This window comes from Leucoraja erinacea, chromosome 32 (genome assembly GCF_028641065.1).
Source record: "Leucoraja erinacea ecotype New England chromosome 32, Leri_hhj_1, whole genome shotgun sequence".
Lineage (NCBI taxonomy): Eukaryota > Metazoa > Chordata > Chondrichthyes > Rajiformes > Rajidae > Leucoraja > Leucoraja erinaceus.
The window spans coordinates 10,878,127-10,890,467 of NC_073408.1; the positions used below are offsets into that span (position 1 = coordinate 10,878,127).

A 12,341-nucleotide genomic window follows, 5' to 3' on the forward strand; every position below is an offset into this window, starting at 1 on the left:
AAATATCACTGCATCACCAGCTGGGCAATGAAAATTGGAATTGCCGACTGTAGAAAAGTCACAAAATAGAGAATTAAAAAGACAAATTAGGTATAGGTTAAAGAAACAACAATTTATTGACTCCAAGTAAGTTATTCATCTTTTCACAAAGGTTTCTGTGTTTCCAAAGGATTTTCTTGATATTCAGTCAAACTGCCTCAGGGCTTGGTAAGTCTCCTGAGCCTCGTTGCTGAAATCTGGACTGGCAGGCTCTCTGGAAATAAACAAATATGGATAGTAAAACAATTGCGCGGGTTCTGTACTTAAATGGTTTTCTGCTTGGGCCCATCATCTGTCCAATGTGCAGTTCTGTATCTCTTGCCCCTCACACTGATATTGGGAAAAATATAACATAGAACAATACAGCACAGCAACAGGCCTTTCGGCCCACATTGTCCGTGCCAAATGTGACGCCAAGTTAAAATAATCTCCTCTGTCTGGACATGATCCACATCCCTTTATACCCTGCCCATCCACATGCTTATTTACAATACAATACAACACAATACAATACAAATTTATTGTCATTTGAATCTCAAAAGAAGTTCAAACGAAGTTTGGTTTCTGCAGTCATAAAACTAGAAAATAACCAAGACACACAAACAACACAATTTACACAACATCCATCACTGTGAATCTCCTCCTCACTGTGATGGAAGGCAAAGTCTTGTCTCTCCCCTGTGTTCCATTCTGCTCCCGATGTTAAAGCCACCGGTGGGCGATGGGAAGTCCCGCGGCTATTAAGGCCGTGCCGGGCGATGCAAGGCCCTGCTCCGGGTCCCAATGCTGGAGCCCCCGGTGGGCGATGGCAAGTCCCGCGGCCGTTAAAGCTGCGCCGGGCGATGCAAGGCCCCACTCCGGGTCACCATCAACTCCACAACTCGGGCGGGAGAAGTTGCCGTTGTGGGAGCTCCGAAAAGCGGTCTCCCACCAGGGACCCGCGAGCTCCCGATGTCACGGTCCAACGGACCTGCGGCCGGAGCCTCCGAGCTCCGGAGTCTGGTCGCAGCAGCGCGCCACCACAGCTCTCCACGCTCCGAAGCCGGCCAGCCCCACGACGGTAAGTCCGCAGGCTCCGCGACTGGAGCCCCCAGGTCGTTCCGGTTGGAGGCTGCTCCACGGTGCTAGGCCCCAACGATAACGGAGACCTGACAGGGAAAAGGTCGGGCCACATATACAGGGAAGAGATTTAAAAGTTTCTCCCACCCCTCCCCCCCGCCCCCCACATATACACAGCTAAAAACAATACAAAACCACAACAAACTATACATTCAATGGGACAAAAATTAAATAAAAGACAGACGGACTGCAGAGGCCGCTGCAACGTCAGTCACGCCGCCTTAAATGCTACCATTGTATCTGCCTTGCCCACCATCCCCTCAGCATATTCCAGGCATCCACTACACTCTGTATAAAAAACCTGTCCCACACACCTTTAAACATTTCCCCTCTCATCTAGTATTAGTTTAGATTTTCGTTTAAGAGATATTGCATGGAAACAAGCCCTTTTTGTCCACTGAGTCCACGCTGATCATTGATCACTTGTTCATACCAGGTCTGTTATCTCACTTTCGTATTTATTTTCTCTCTACTTGAGGCAATTTACAGAGGCCAATTAACCTCCAAACCCGTAAATCCTTCGGATGCGGGATGAAAGCAGAGCACCTGGAGGAAACCCATCCAGTCACAGAGAGAATGTCAAAATCCACACTGGCAGCATTCAAGGTAAGGATTGAACCAAAGTGTCTGGAGCTGTGAGGCAAGAGCTCTACCAGCTGTGCCACTGTGCCACCCAGCTTAAAGCTCGGCCGTCTTTAACACTTTCATGCTGTGAAAAAAGTACCATCTATGTCTCATAATTTGATAAACATCTATTAGTTTGCCCCTCCGCCTCGGACACTCCAAAGAAAACAATGCATGTATCACCAACCTCTCCTTATAGTGAACGTCTTTCAATCCATGCAGCTTTCTGGTAAACCTCTTCTGGACCCTCTCCAAAGCTTTCCCATCCTTCTTGCAATGGGGTGATCACAACTGCACACAATACTCCAAATGCGGCCTAACAAAGTTCTGCAAATCTGCACATGACTTCCTGACTCGTATACTCAATGCCCCGACCGATGAAGGCAAGCATACCATACACCTACTTTACCGCCCTATCTACTTGTGTTGCCACTTACAGGCAGCTGCGGACTAAGACATCAAGATCCCTCTGTTGATCAATGCTGTTAAGGGTCTGGCCATTATCTATATCTTACCTCTTAAGGGCCTGTCCCACTTGGGCGTCATTTACGCGACATCATTTACGCTTCACGACGCGTGCATCATAACGCACACGTGATGCGCACATGGCGTGCATTACACGCGCATGGTGCGTGGTGACGTAGGCGGTGACGTGCGGTCGTGCGTGGTGCCCCAGGACTTTGGGATTCACAAAATCTTTGCGTGACGCGCAAATGACGCCCAGGTGGGATTGGCCGTTTACGTATAATCGGCAAGTGCAACACCGCACACTTGCTCAGATTAAACTTCATCCGCCGTTTCTCTCCTGCTTCTGTAGCTTATCTATATCCTGCTGTACACATAGACAACTTTTTTCACTGTCGGCAACTCCACCAATTTTGTTGTGTGCAAACCTACTAACCAACCTCTCTATATTTACGTACAAGTTGCTTATATACTGTATATCACAATATAACAGAGGCCCCATCAGAGGTCCCTGCAGATCTCCACTGGCAACAGACCTCCAGCCAGAATAACACCCTTCCACCACAACCCTCTGTCTTCCATGAGTAAGTCAGTTCTGAATGCAAGTCACCATAGATCTCATGCATCATAAACATATAGATCATCTTATCATGAGGGACTTTATCAAATGCCTGACTAAAATCCTAGTGGAAAACATAGACTGCCTTCCCCTTATCAATCACCTTTAGTATAAGTGTGTGCAATATTATGTTACATAGTTCTAAACCCTGACAATATATTATAGAAATTGAAAAATGGACACACGTTTTTGAAGATGGCTTTATGGCCTGGAAAACGACAGCCCCCTCTAGAAGGGTTTCGGCCCGAAACGTTGCCTATTTCCTTCCCTCCATAGATGCTGCCTCACCCGCCGAGTTTCTCCAGCATTTTTGTCTAGCCCCCTCCACAAGATGCGTGGTGCATGGTAGAGTTGCTGCCTTACAACGCCAGAGACTCGTGTTCGATCCTGACCTCGGGTGCTGTCTGTACAGAGTTTGTATGTTCTCCCTGTGAGTGCATGGGTTTCCTCCCACATTCCAAAGATTAGTTAATTGGCTTCTGTAAATCTGGGATAACATAGAACTACTGCCCGAGTGATCATTGATCAGCGTGGACTCAACGGCCTGTTTCCACGCTGTACCTCTAAACTATTCTAAGACGCAGTATCTCATGTTATTCGACTCATTTTTAAAAAACATATTACAGGGTCTCTGGGTTAGCAAATGTAAATTCCTTCATGGTAGAATAGAGTTATCTAGACCAGAATTCATACATTCCCAAATAATCTTGTCCAAGTAAACATTTTTCGCATGTGAACTGAGTCGGTGGATCTGCTTAATTATGACTATCTGTTTCATCCAACGATCTAATATTCCCAGTTAAGGGAGGGAATTTGAATTTTTCTCTTGCATTGGGAATGGAGGTGGGTAGATTATTTTCTTAATTAAAATAGCTTGTCCAGACAACTCATGTTTAATTATAACTGCTTCCTGGTTAGTATACTTGAGATGTAATAACAACCGTGAGGTGATTGATCCACACCTTTCAGGAAAGACAGTGAAATGAAACAAAAATAGTTACAATTTATATCTCTGGTGTAGGCTGCAGAGAGAATCCATAGCAAAATCTATAGAAAAATCTAACCACAGACAATCATGATTTTAATCAGTGTAAAACTGTCATTACTGTCAAAAAAGCACACCACTACCCTAGGTGTATCAATCGCACTGTCAATTCAATGTGGTTTCTGATCCGTGGCCAGGCCAGTACAGAGTTAGTGAAAGGTAAGATGCTACTCATATTTATATGAGTTTTGTATCTAGCTGGTTGCTTTATATGAATTTACTTGGCATGAGGTGCCTGGACTACCCATGGAGCTTATGATGGATGTGTTCTGAATTGTTTATGGTCTGATGTATACACATTAATTTTTCATCATGGGTCATTCAAGAAAAATCAATAACCTCATCTGGTTTATTCTCTGTTCAGTGCTGAGGTCGAGGCTAGGCATGGTGATCCTCGTGATACATCAACTGAAGTAAGCACTGAGCAAGCAAACAAAAAGAGGAATTTGGTTTTGAGTCATTTCATGGCACACACTGCTAGGTTTATCCTCTGGGGCCTTTTAAAAAGCTAATGCTATTAGATATTTGTTCTGCTTAGGTGAGTCTGCCGTTCCTGCATCTGATTGAAGATATATAATGCTCATGGGAGAGTTGAGAATCCCAAAGCTTCTCTTTCAATGGGACCTGGTACAAATACTATTGTTCACCTGAGACTCGTTCTTAGGGAATTATTGAACTGAGTTTATTTGGCAGACTAATTAAATTAATGGAATGTGCAAAGCTATTCTCTGAAACATTTGTAACTGTAGGTTTCCAAAGCAATTCTGACATTCTCCTTATGAGTACATTGCTCTGAAAAGGAAAATTGAAATATTTTTTATAAACCTAATTAGCCATTCTTCGTGGGCTCCAAAAGCAGAAAGATTGTCAAAGAATTAGGACATTATCATTTACCATTCAAATGGAAGGCCTCGCCACTTTTTCTGGGTACCCAAAAAAAAAGGCTGCCTGATCTCACAATACCGTGCAAACAAGTGAAAGCAGTTGCAGAGGACTGGCTGGCAACCTGATATTAACAGTTTATGTACGTTGCGATTTGGCAGATTAAAACCAATTGTCAGAATGAAGCATCATAGCAGTGAAAATATTGAGATGGATGGAGTGGACAGAAAATCAGATGGAGAGGTGCAGGCAAGGAGAGCAATATGCACAGAGGACAATGCACATTAACACTGAGATGGTGATCTGTTCACACTAACACAGAATCAGAAATATGGACTGACGTAGAAATAAGTACATACAGCACAAAGAATATCTATAAACTGCTGCCCTACTTGTAAAAAATATTTGAGGCTGTGGACAGTGGGAAAGGAAGAGAAGGAGGGAAAATGTGTTGCATTTCCAATGGTTGCACGATACGCTGCCATAGAAAGAGGACAGCAAATTGGTGGAGAAGGTTGTATGATTCCGAATAATTAGTGTGGACTCAGTGTGGATGCGGTCTTGCAGTACCTTTAATAGGTGGATGGACACTGCAGCTGGTGATTGCATTATGTTGTTGTGTCAGAATTTGCACATGATGATTTTTAGAAGTGTGGCTGGTGGGGTGAAAGGTGAGGACAAGAGAAATCCTATCCTGATTCTGGGATTGGTGAGAATTGCGCAAAATTCGCACAGTTTGACCAACAACCCTGTCAAACCAGGAGGAAGAGGAATCAACAATTCAAGAAAAAAAAGACCTATTGAAGGCACTGATATAAAACAAGGCAACTGGGAGAATGGAATGGACGCTACAGGATAGAAGGAAATCTAATCAACGTGTGTGGACTAGCAGATGGAAAGCCATGAAAGGAAAAGAAGAGTCAGAGATGGATTATGTGAAGATGAAATCAGGGTGGAAGTTGGATGATTACTTTTTTAAGTTCAGTGAGATGATAGCACAATGGTTCAGCAAACATACGATTCTATATGAGCTGGTGACCAATATCAGCTGATAGGAAAATATTTTGCGATTTGAGATGGTAAAGAAACATTCTGGGGAAGAAATATATCCTAATTTTTTAGCACAGAATGCATAATATTGTGGTGACTGTGTGGTACTCCTGAACTTCACTTCCACTGTAATCGACAGAACTGAATTTCAGTGTAGAACAATGTGGAAACACTGCTACATTACATGCATGTACAAGCAATCGAGGATGAACTTCCAACGACTGCCTTCTTTCTTCTCAAATGAAATGGAATGTAAAATGAACGGAGTAAATATCTTTTTTTTCAATACCAGTGACAGCACAATGGAATTAAATCAATTAAATGTTTATTTATTGTAACATCAATATACACTTACGGTTGCGATTGCATGATTTTCTTTGGTTTGTATGGAAGAGCCACTAGTTCTTTCTGGAAAAGAAAATGATTAAATGTTTTGAGCTACTCATGTTCAACCCTCTGGAGAAAGACCAATAATCTGATGCTTCATCAGAATAATGGGTGGGGATCTTTAAGTGAAGGCAAATTTCATTATAGCTCTGCCTTCTTGTATTGAGCAACCAGCGTTCAGACTAAATGCCTGTTACATAGGTTCATAAGTGATAGGAGCAGAATTAGGCCATTTGGTCCATCAAGTCTACTCAGCCATTCAATCATGGCCGATCTGTCCTAACCCCATTCTCCTCCCCATAACCTATGATAGAGCAAAGAGTGGAGGAGGAGAAAAGGCTCCATTCTGCATGGAAGCGAGAACTCAAAGGAGAAATTTGTAATGAGGGTTTTCAAATAGGACCACAGTGGTACGGGAAGCTAATGGAAGTAAGAAAACGTGATGGGATTGTAGGAGTTTGGTTATTTTGGAACTAGTTTTGAATGAAATTGAGGAGACTAAAGGGGAATTCTGGAAAACCAACAAAGTAAAAATCCCCCCAAAAATTACTCACAGCAAGGACAAACTCTCCCCAAAATATTAATGCAGATTTAAGAAGTGTATAGAAATAATCATGTTCTATTTACAACAAAAGGGTACATTATGCATTTCCACAGCTTCTTGTAATTCAAATGTAAGAAATATTTTTGCACCAGAGCAAATTATAAATGATGCACCCCAATATTGCTACATCTTTTGAGGCTGCATTATTATGTGTATCACAGAATGCTTATTTAGTTATAGGGTCTACATAATGTATGAAATAAAATTCACAAGCTTTGTGGCTGTAAACAGTGCATTCACAGAGCTGTGGTGCCTGTTTGTCCTCTTATTTTCAGTCAGAAGGGCTTTACCTAGCCAATGAGCGCAATTGGAAGAGTAGGTAAAATACTCTTGTACATTATATTATTAATTTTCAACATTGTCTTCATTTTTGCTGTAAGTAGCAAAAAGTACACATGAAGTAAATGCTGAATGAAAAATTACATTTTTTTAAAGAATGACAATCAAAGATTTCCTCAAGAAAATTACATTCATTGATTTTTCAATAGTGTAACTGTTTCGCTAAGGTTTTTTAAAAACCATGATTCTGAATCACTGCACTAAATCTTGATGCTCAATAAAGTGCTGACAATGCCTGCAGAGCCAACATACTTCAATGCTATTGCTTTTATGTTGAAGATTATTTCTCTTCTATTTAATCTTTCTCTCCAACTGGTGTATCAAGAAATTAGTATTTAGATCTTTATTTCCTTAGTTTGCTTTCTGGCAGATGCCACTAATGATAGAGCCCAAGTCCCGAGCATCTAACAGCTCTTAAATGGCTATCACTCATGTACGTTGTCAGAATAATCAACTGCAGAGGCAACATAATAGGTTGAGTCTCTACAAATAATACTAAATTATTAATCGCCATCAAACATGATCATTCTGGTTAGTGAGAGAATAATAGGCGTACTCGATAAAGCAAGACAATTAAAAATGGACAGCAATTGTATATGGAACCTCCCAGTCTCCACAGCTCAGTTGTATACCTGCCTATCAGGATTATTGAATTGCATGACAATTGTGTGAAATGAAAAATCTTCCACTAATGTATTCTCAAAAGTGTGCAAGGCTGATTAACACAAAACTGATGACACCAGACATTGTCAGGCCATGTATGGGCAGGATCAGCTCCAGCATTGTCATCTCTGTGAAAAACCAAAGAAAAGGCACTTGTACCATATGCCATATTATGTAAACCTATTACTATGGTCACAAATCCAAGCAGAATTTTGTTTGAAGGCCACTCTAGAACGCTGTCATACATTGATTTCACAAAATAATAAAGCATGCTCGGCACCAGAAATACCCACTGCAATCTCATGATTTCACTGAAGTAGTTTGCTATGGTTGCTAAATTATCCTTTTTACTTGTGAGACATATGCTGCATGTATCCATCTTAACTATTATTTTGCTTTTGATAAAGAGCAAGAGAAGAATTGAGGAGAGTTTTAAATCCAGCAATAACATTATTTTCAAATAGAATGAAAATTGAAGTCTAGGCAGAGTACTGATAAAATGGTGCAGGGAGTGGTATATAATTCTGAGGTATAGTCTAATCTTAGCTGCTTCTAATTCTACGTAATCCTGTACAGTATGGTGACATCATGAAAACAGATTGCACCATTGTACCTATGCGAATATGGGATATTTTCGGTCTGGTACAGCAGGGAACATTGGACTTTACATTTGTATGATTTTTACTGGCATTTGTAATTGGGTTCTAAACATTGGGCAAAATAATATTTTTAATACATCAATAAAAATAATGCTGATTAAACTGATATTTTTCTTATAATTATAACAACGTAAGAGGTAATTCAGCCCATCAGGTCAGGTTAGCTACCAATGAAGCAATCCGATTAGTTCCATTCCTTCTCATGTTTGTTGTAATCATGCAATTTATTCTCCCTCACACATGCCTAACTATTTTATTTATTTTTTTGTTTGCTGTCAGTTAAGGGATAACTTGCAGTAGTGATTAACCTACCAGCATATCTTTGTGATGTGGGAGGATGCTGGAGCCCATGCGATCACAGAGAGGATGTGGCATTATCACAGTGAGCATCCCAGGTCAGAATTCAACCCTGAATCCGGGTGCTGTGGGGTGCAGCACTTACTGTTGTAGTTTTATGTTATTTTTGTTAAACATATTGTGACTGAGCATTTATTTAGAGCTGTCCAGAACAACATCCAGCCTGGCTTCTGCGTTGTGAATATTGACTATTGACTATTTAATGTATTCCAAAAGACCCTAGATCAATCAATCATTTATCTTACCTTTATTCTTTCCTCCTTTTGTTTCTTGATTAAATCCAAGATCTCTATTCGTTTCTGTGCCTGCAAGAAGAGGGAACATTAAGTAGTTATTCATTTAGTCATACAGCATAAAAACAAGCCCACACGTACACACCAACCAGTGGGCACCCATCTGTATTAATCCCATCTTCCAGTATCTGGCCAATAGCCTTTTATGCAGAGGTGATTTTATGTGCTCATCTAAACACTTAATTACCTTCAGCAAGCTCTACTTTCACTACTCTCCCCGGCAGTGGCGGCGCTGTTGAACAGCTGCGGCTCGCCTGCAGTCCTTCTGTTTTTACTTTTTTTTAAATGTTTTTTTGTCTTGTTTAGTTACATTTTTGGTTATTAGGTTGTGTTATGTGTGGGGGGGGGGGGGGGGGGGCTGAAACATGGTTTTCTGTCTCTCCCTTCGGGGGAATGCGACTCTTTTTGTCGTATCCCCCCTTCTCTGCCTCCGTCTGCGCTGAGGCCTAATGGCGGAGCTGGCGGCCTCCAACCTGCGACCGACCTTGAGGCTCCGGAGGCAGAGCCAGCCAGGACTCACCAACGCGAGGCTGGCAGTCTTCGAGCTGTGGCTTCGTTCGGGCTCTCCAGTGGCAGTGGCATGACTCGGGGCTGAGACGGCGCTCCGGTGAGGGCGGCCCGGTGCGGGGCTAAGACGGTGCTCCGGTAGCTGAGGCGGCATTCTGGCGGCGGCGACCTGAATCCGGGGCTCGGCCGCGGGCCAGTGAACGACATCGTCGGGAGCTCGCGGGTCACAGGCTGGTGCCTGTTTTCCGGAGCTCCCGCGGCAACAGCTGCGTCCGCAGGACTGGAGGACGGCAGCTTCGACCACCCCGGGCCGCGGAGCTTGAACCGGCCCTTTCGCGGAGCTCGGTGAGCCGCGGGACTGACTTACCATCGCCCGGTGGGGTAACAACATATCGCCTTAGCGCAGAGGGAGAATGAGGAGGGAAGAGACAGTAACCCTAAGATTTTTGCCTCCATCACAGTGAGGAGGTGCCTGGTGAACTCACTGTGGTGAATGTTAATTTGTGTTTATTGGGTGTTTTGTTGTTTAATATTATATGTATGGCTGCAGGCCATACAAATAAAGGATCTAAGTCTAAGTCTAAGTCAGTGCATTCACAGCACTCACAATTCTCTGAGTAATAAAGGACCCCTCAGATCCCCTCTAAATCACTTACCGCTTTCCCTAAAACCTATGTGTTCTGATTTCATCTACCTCTAATATGGAATGTTTCCTGTCATCTATTTTATTTATACCTAGTTTAGTTTACTTTAGTTTGAAGATAGAGCATAGACACAGGCCCTTTGCCCACCGAGTCCATGTCAACCATCAATCACCCCTTCACACTAGTTCTATATTATCCCACTTCCCCACTCCCTACATACTAGGGACAATTTAAAGAGGCCCTACAACCTACAAACCTGTACATTTTTAGAATATGGGAGGAATCCGGAGCATCCGGAGGAGACGCATACAGTCATAAGGAGAACGTGCAAACTCTGCACAGACAGTACACGAGGTAGAAATCAAACCTGGGTCTCCAGTGCTGTGAGGCACAGCTCTACCAGATATGCCACCCTCTCATAATTTTATATACCTCTATATACCTCTATAATGTCCAGTCGTAACCTCCTCCACTCAGGGAAAAAAAAATTAGTTTCTCCTCATAACTGAATCTCCTCTGCATCCTCTCATCAAAGCTATCACATCTTTCCTATAGTTCAAGTGTTTAATTGCCATCTTTACTGACAATGGAACAATGAAGTTCTAACTTGCAGCAGCATAGCATGAGTGTAAACACACCAGTGACCAGAACTGCAAGCAATACTCCAGATGTGGTCTAACTTCCTTGCTCTTGTTCTCGATGCCCTGACTAATGAAGGTCTGTATCCCATATTCCTTCTTTGCTATGTCATCCATCTGCTGCCACTTACACGGATCATTAGACTTGCACCTCAATATCCCCTGGGAACTTACTATTCATACTGTATCTTTCAGCCTCATTCGTGTTCTCAAAATGCCTCACCTCACATTTATCAGGATTAAACTCCGTCTGCCACTTCTCAGTCCATTTCACCAATACATCAATATCAACCTGTAGCCTAAGACTATCAACAACTCCACCATTCTTTGCATCATCTTGCAATTTTACTGATCATAGCTCCTCCATCCATATTCAAATAATTCTCAAACATTACAAAGAGCGAAATAAAAGTAATTGCTCTGTTTATCCCCCATTTCAAAAAATAATTCCACAGACGATATTTATACTTTCCTTGCTCAATTTCTGCTTTGACAGTGAAGTAATTAATAAATCCTTCTATCCATTCAGCATCTTAGCTCAATATTTCACTCAATCAATAACTTTCAATCATCAGTGAGCTGTGTGGAGACATAAGTACAGCCTATACTAAGTAAAACTATACTCGCTGTCATGGAGATAAATGACCAATTAACCTGTTTTGGGTTGAGAAATCATGATTCAGCTAAACAAGGAAATGCATGGTCCATCTAAAACAATAAAACACAGTTTAAGACCTCATCCAAAGGATAGCAGCTTTGACAGTTCATCTTTAGAGTGCCCTGAAATATCAACCCAATTATGGTTACATTCCCGGAGTTCAATCCTGGCCTCTGGTGCAGTCCACGTGGAGTTGTATGTGCTTTGTGTGACCATTGGGTTTCCTCTGGGTGCTCCATATTTCCCCCGCATTGCGTTTATAAGTTAATGGGCAACTGTATTTTGTCCCCTAGTTTGTCGAAATGTGATTGTAATGAAAAATGTGTTTATACTAAACAAAGGATATGGGGAGAAAGCAGGAAAATGGGGGACTGATTTTGGATGATCAGCCATAATCATCTTGAATGGCGGTGCTGGGTCCAAGGGTCGAATGGCCTACTCCGACCTGTACCTATTTTCAATGTTTCTATGTAAGAGTGAAAAAGCTTGAGTCAAGTGAGCACAGTAGATTCTTATTTACTACATTGGAAACAATTAAGTTCCAGATAATATTAGATACTGCAAACAGACTATTCCCTTTAACACCAGTGAACCACTGTGATAAATAATATTTATCAGGGTAGAGATAATTTACATAGCACATTGTCAGCGCCAGTTATAATATGATTACCAGGAATTACACTTTTATTTATGTCTGGAGAGTCAAGGGGCGGCCGAATAAAAGGCTGCCGCTGCCTACAGTCTGTCCG

General features: G+C 42.2%; 1 protein-coding gene across 1 annotated transcript in view; it reads right to left on the reverse strand.

Moving 5' to 3' along the window:
- Positions 1–93: 93 nt before the first annotated feature.
- Positions 94–12,341, reverse strand: part of hoatz (HOATZ cilia and flagella associated protein) — a 32,790-nt gene continuing 20,542 nt past the window's right edge. Inside the window, exons 4-6 of the mRNA XM_055660722.1 lie at positions 9,098–9,157; positions 6,199–6,251; positions 94–253 (exon numbers count right to left, since the gene is read on the reverse strand). Of these exons, the coding sequence (XP_055516697.1) occupies positions 184–253; positions 6,199–6,251; positions 9,098–9,157 (183 nt within the window). The 3' untranslated portion in view covers positions 94–183. The remainder of the gene's footprint in view (positions 254–6,198; positions 6,252–9,097; positions 9,158–12,341) is intronic.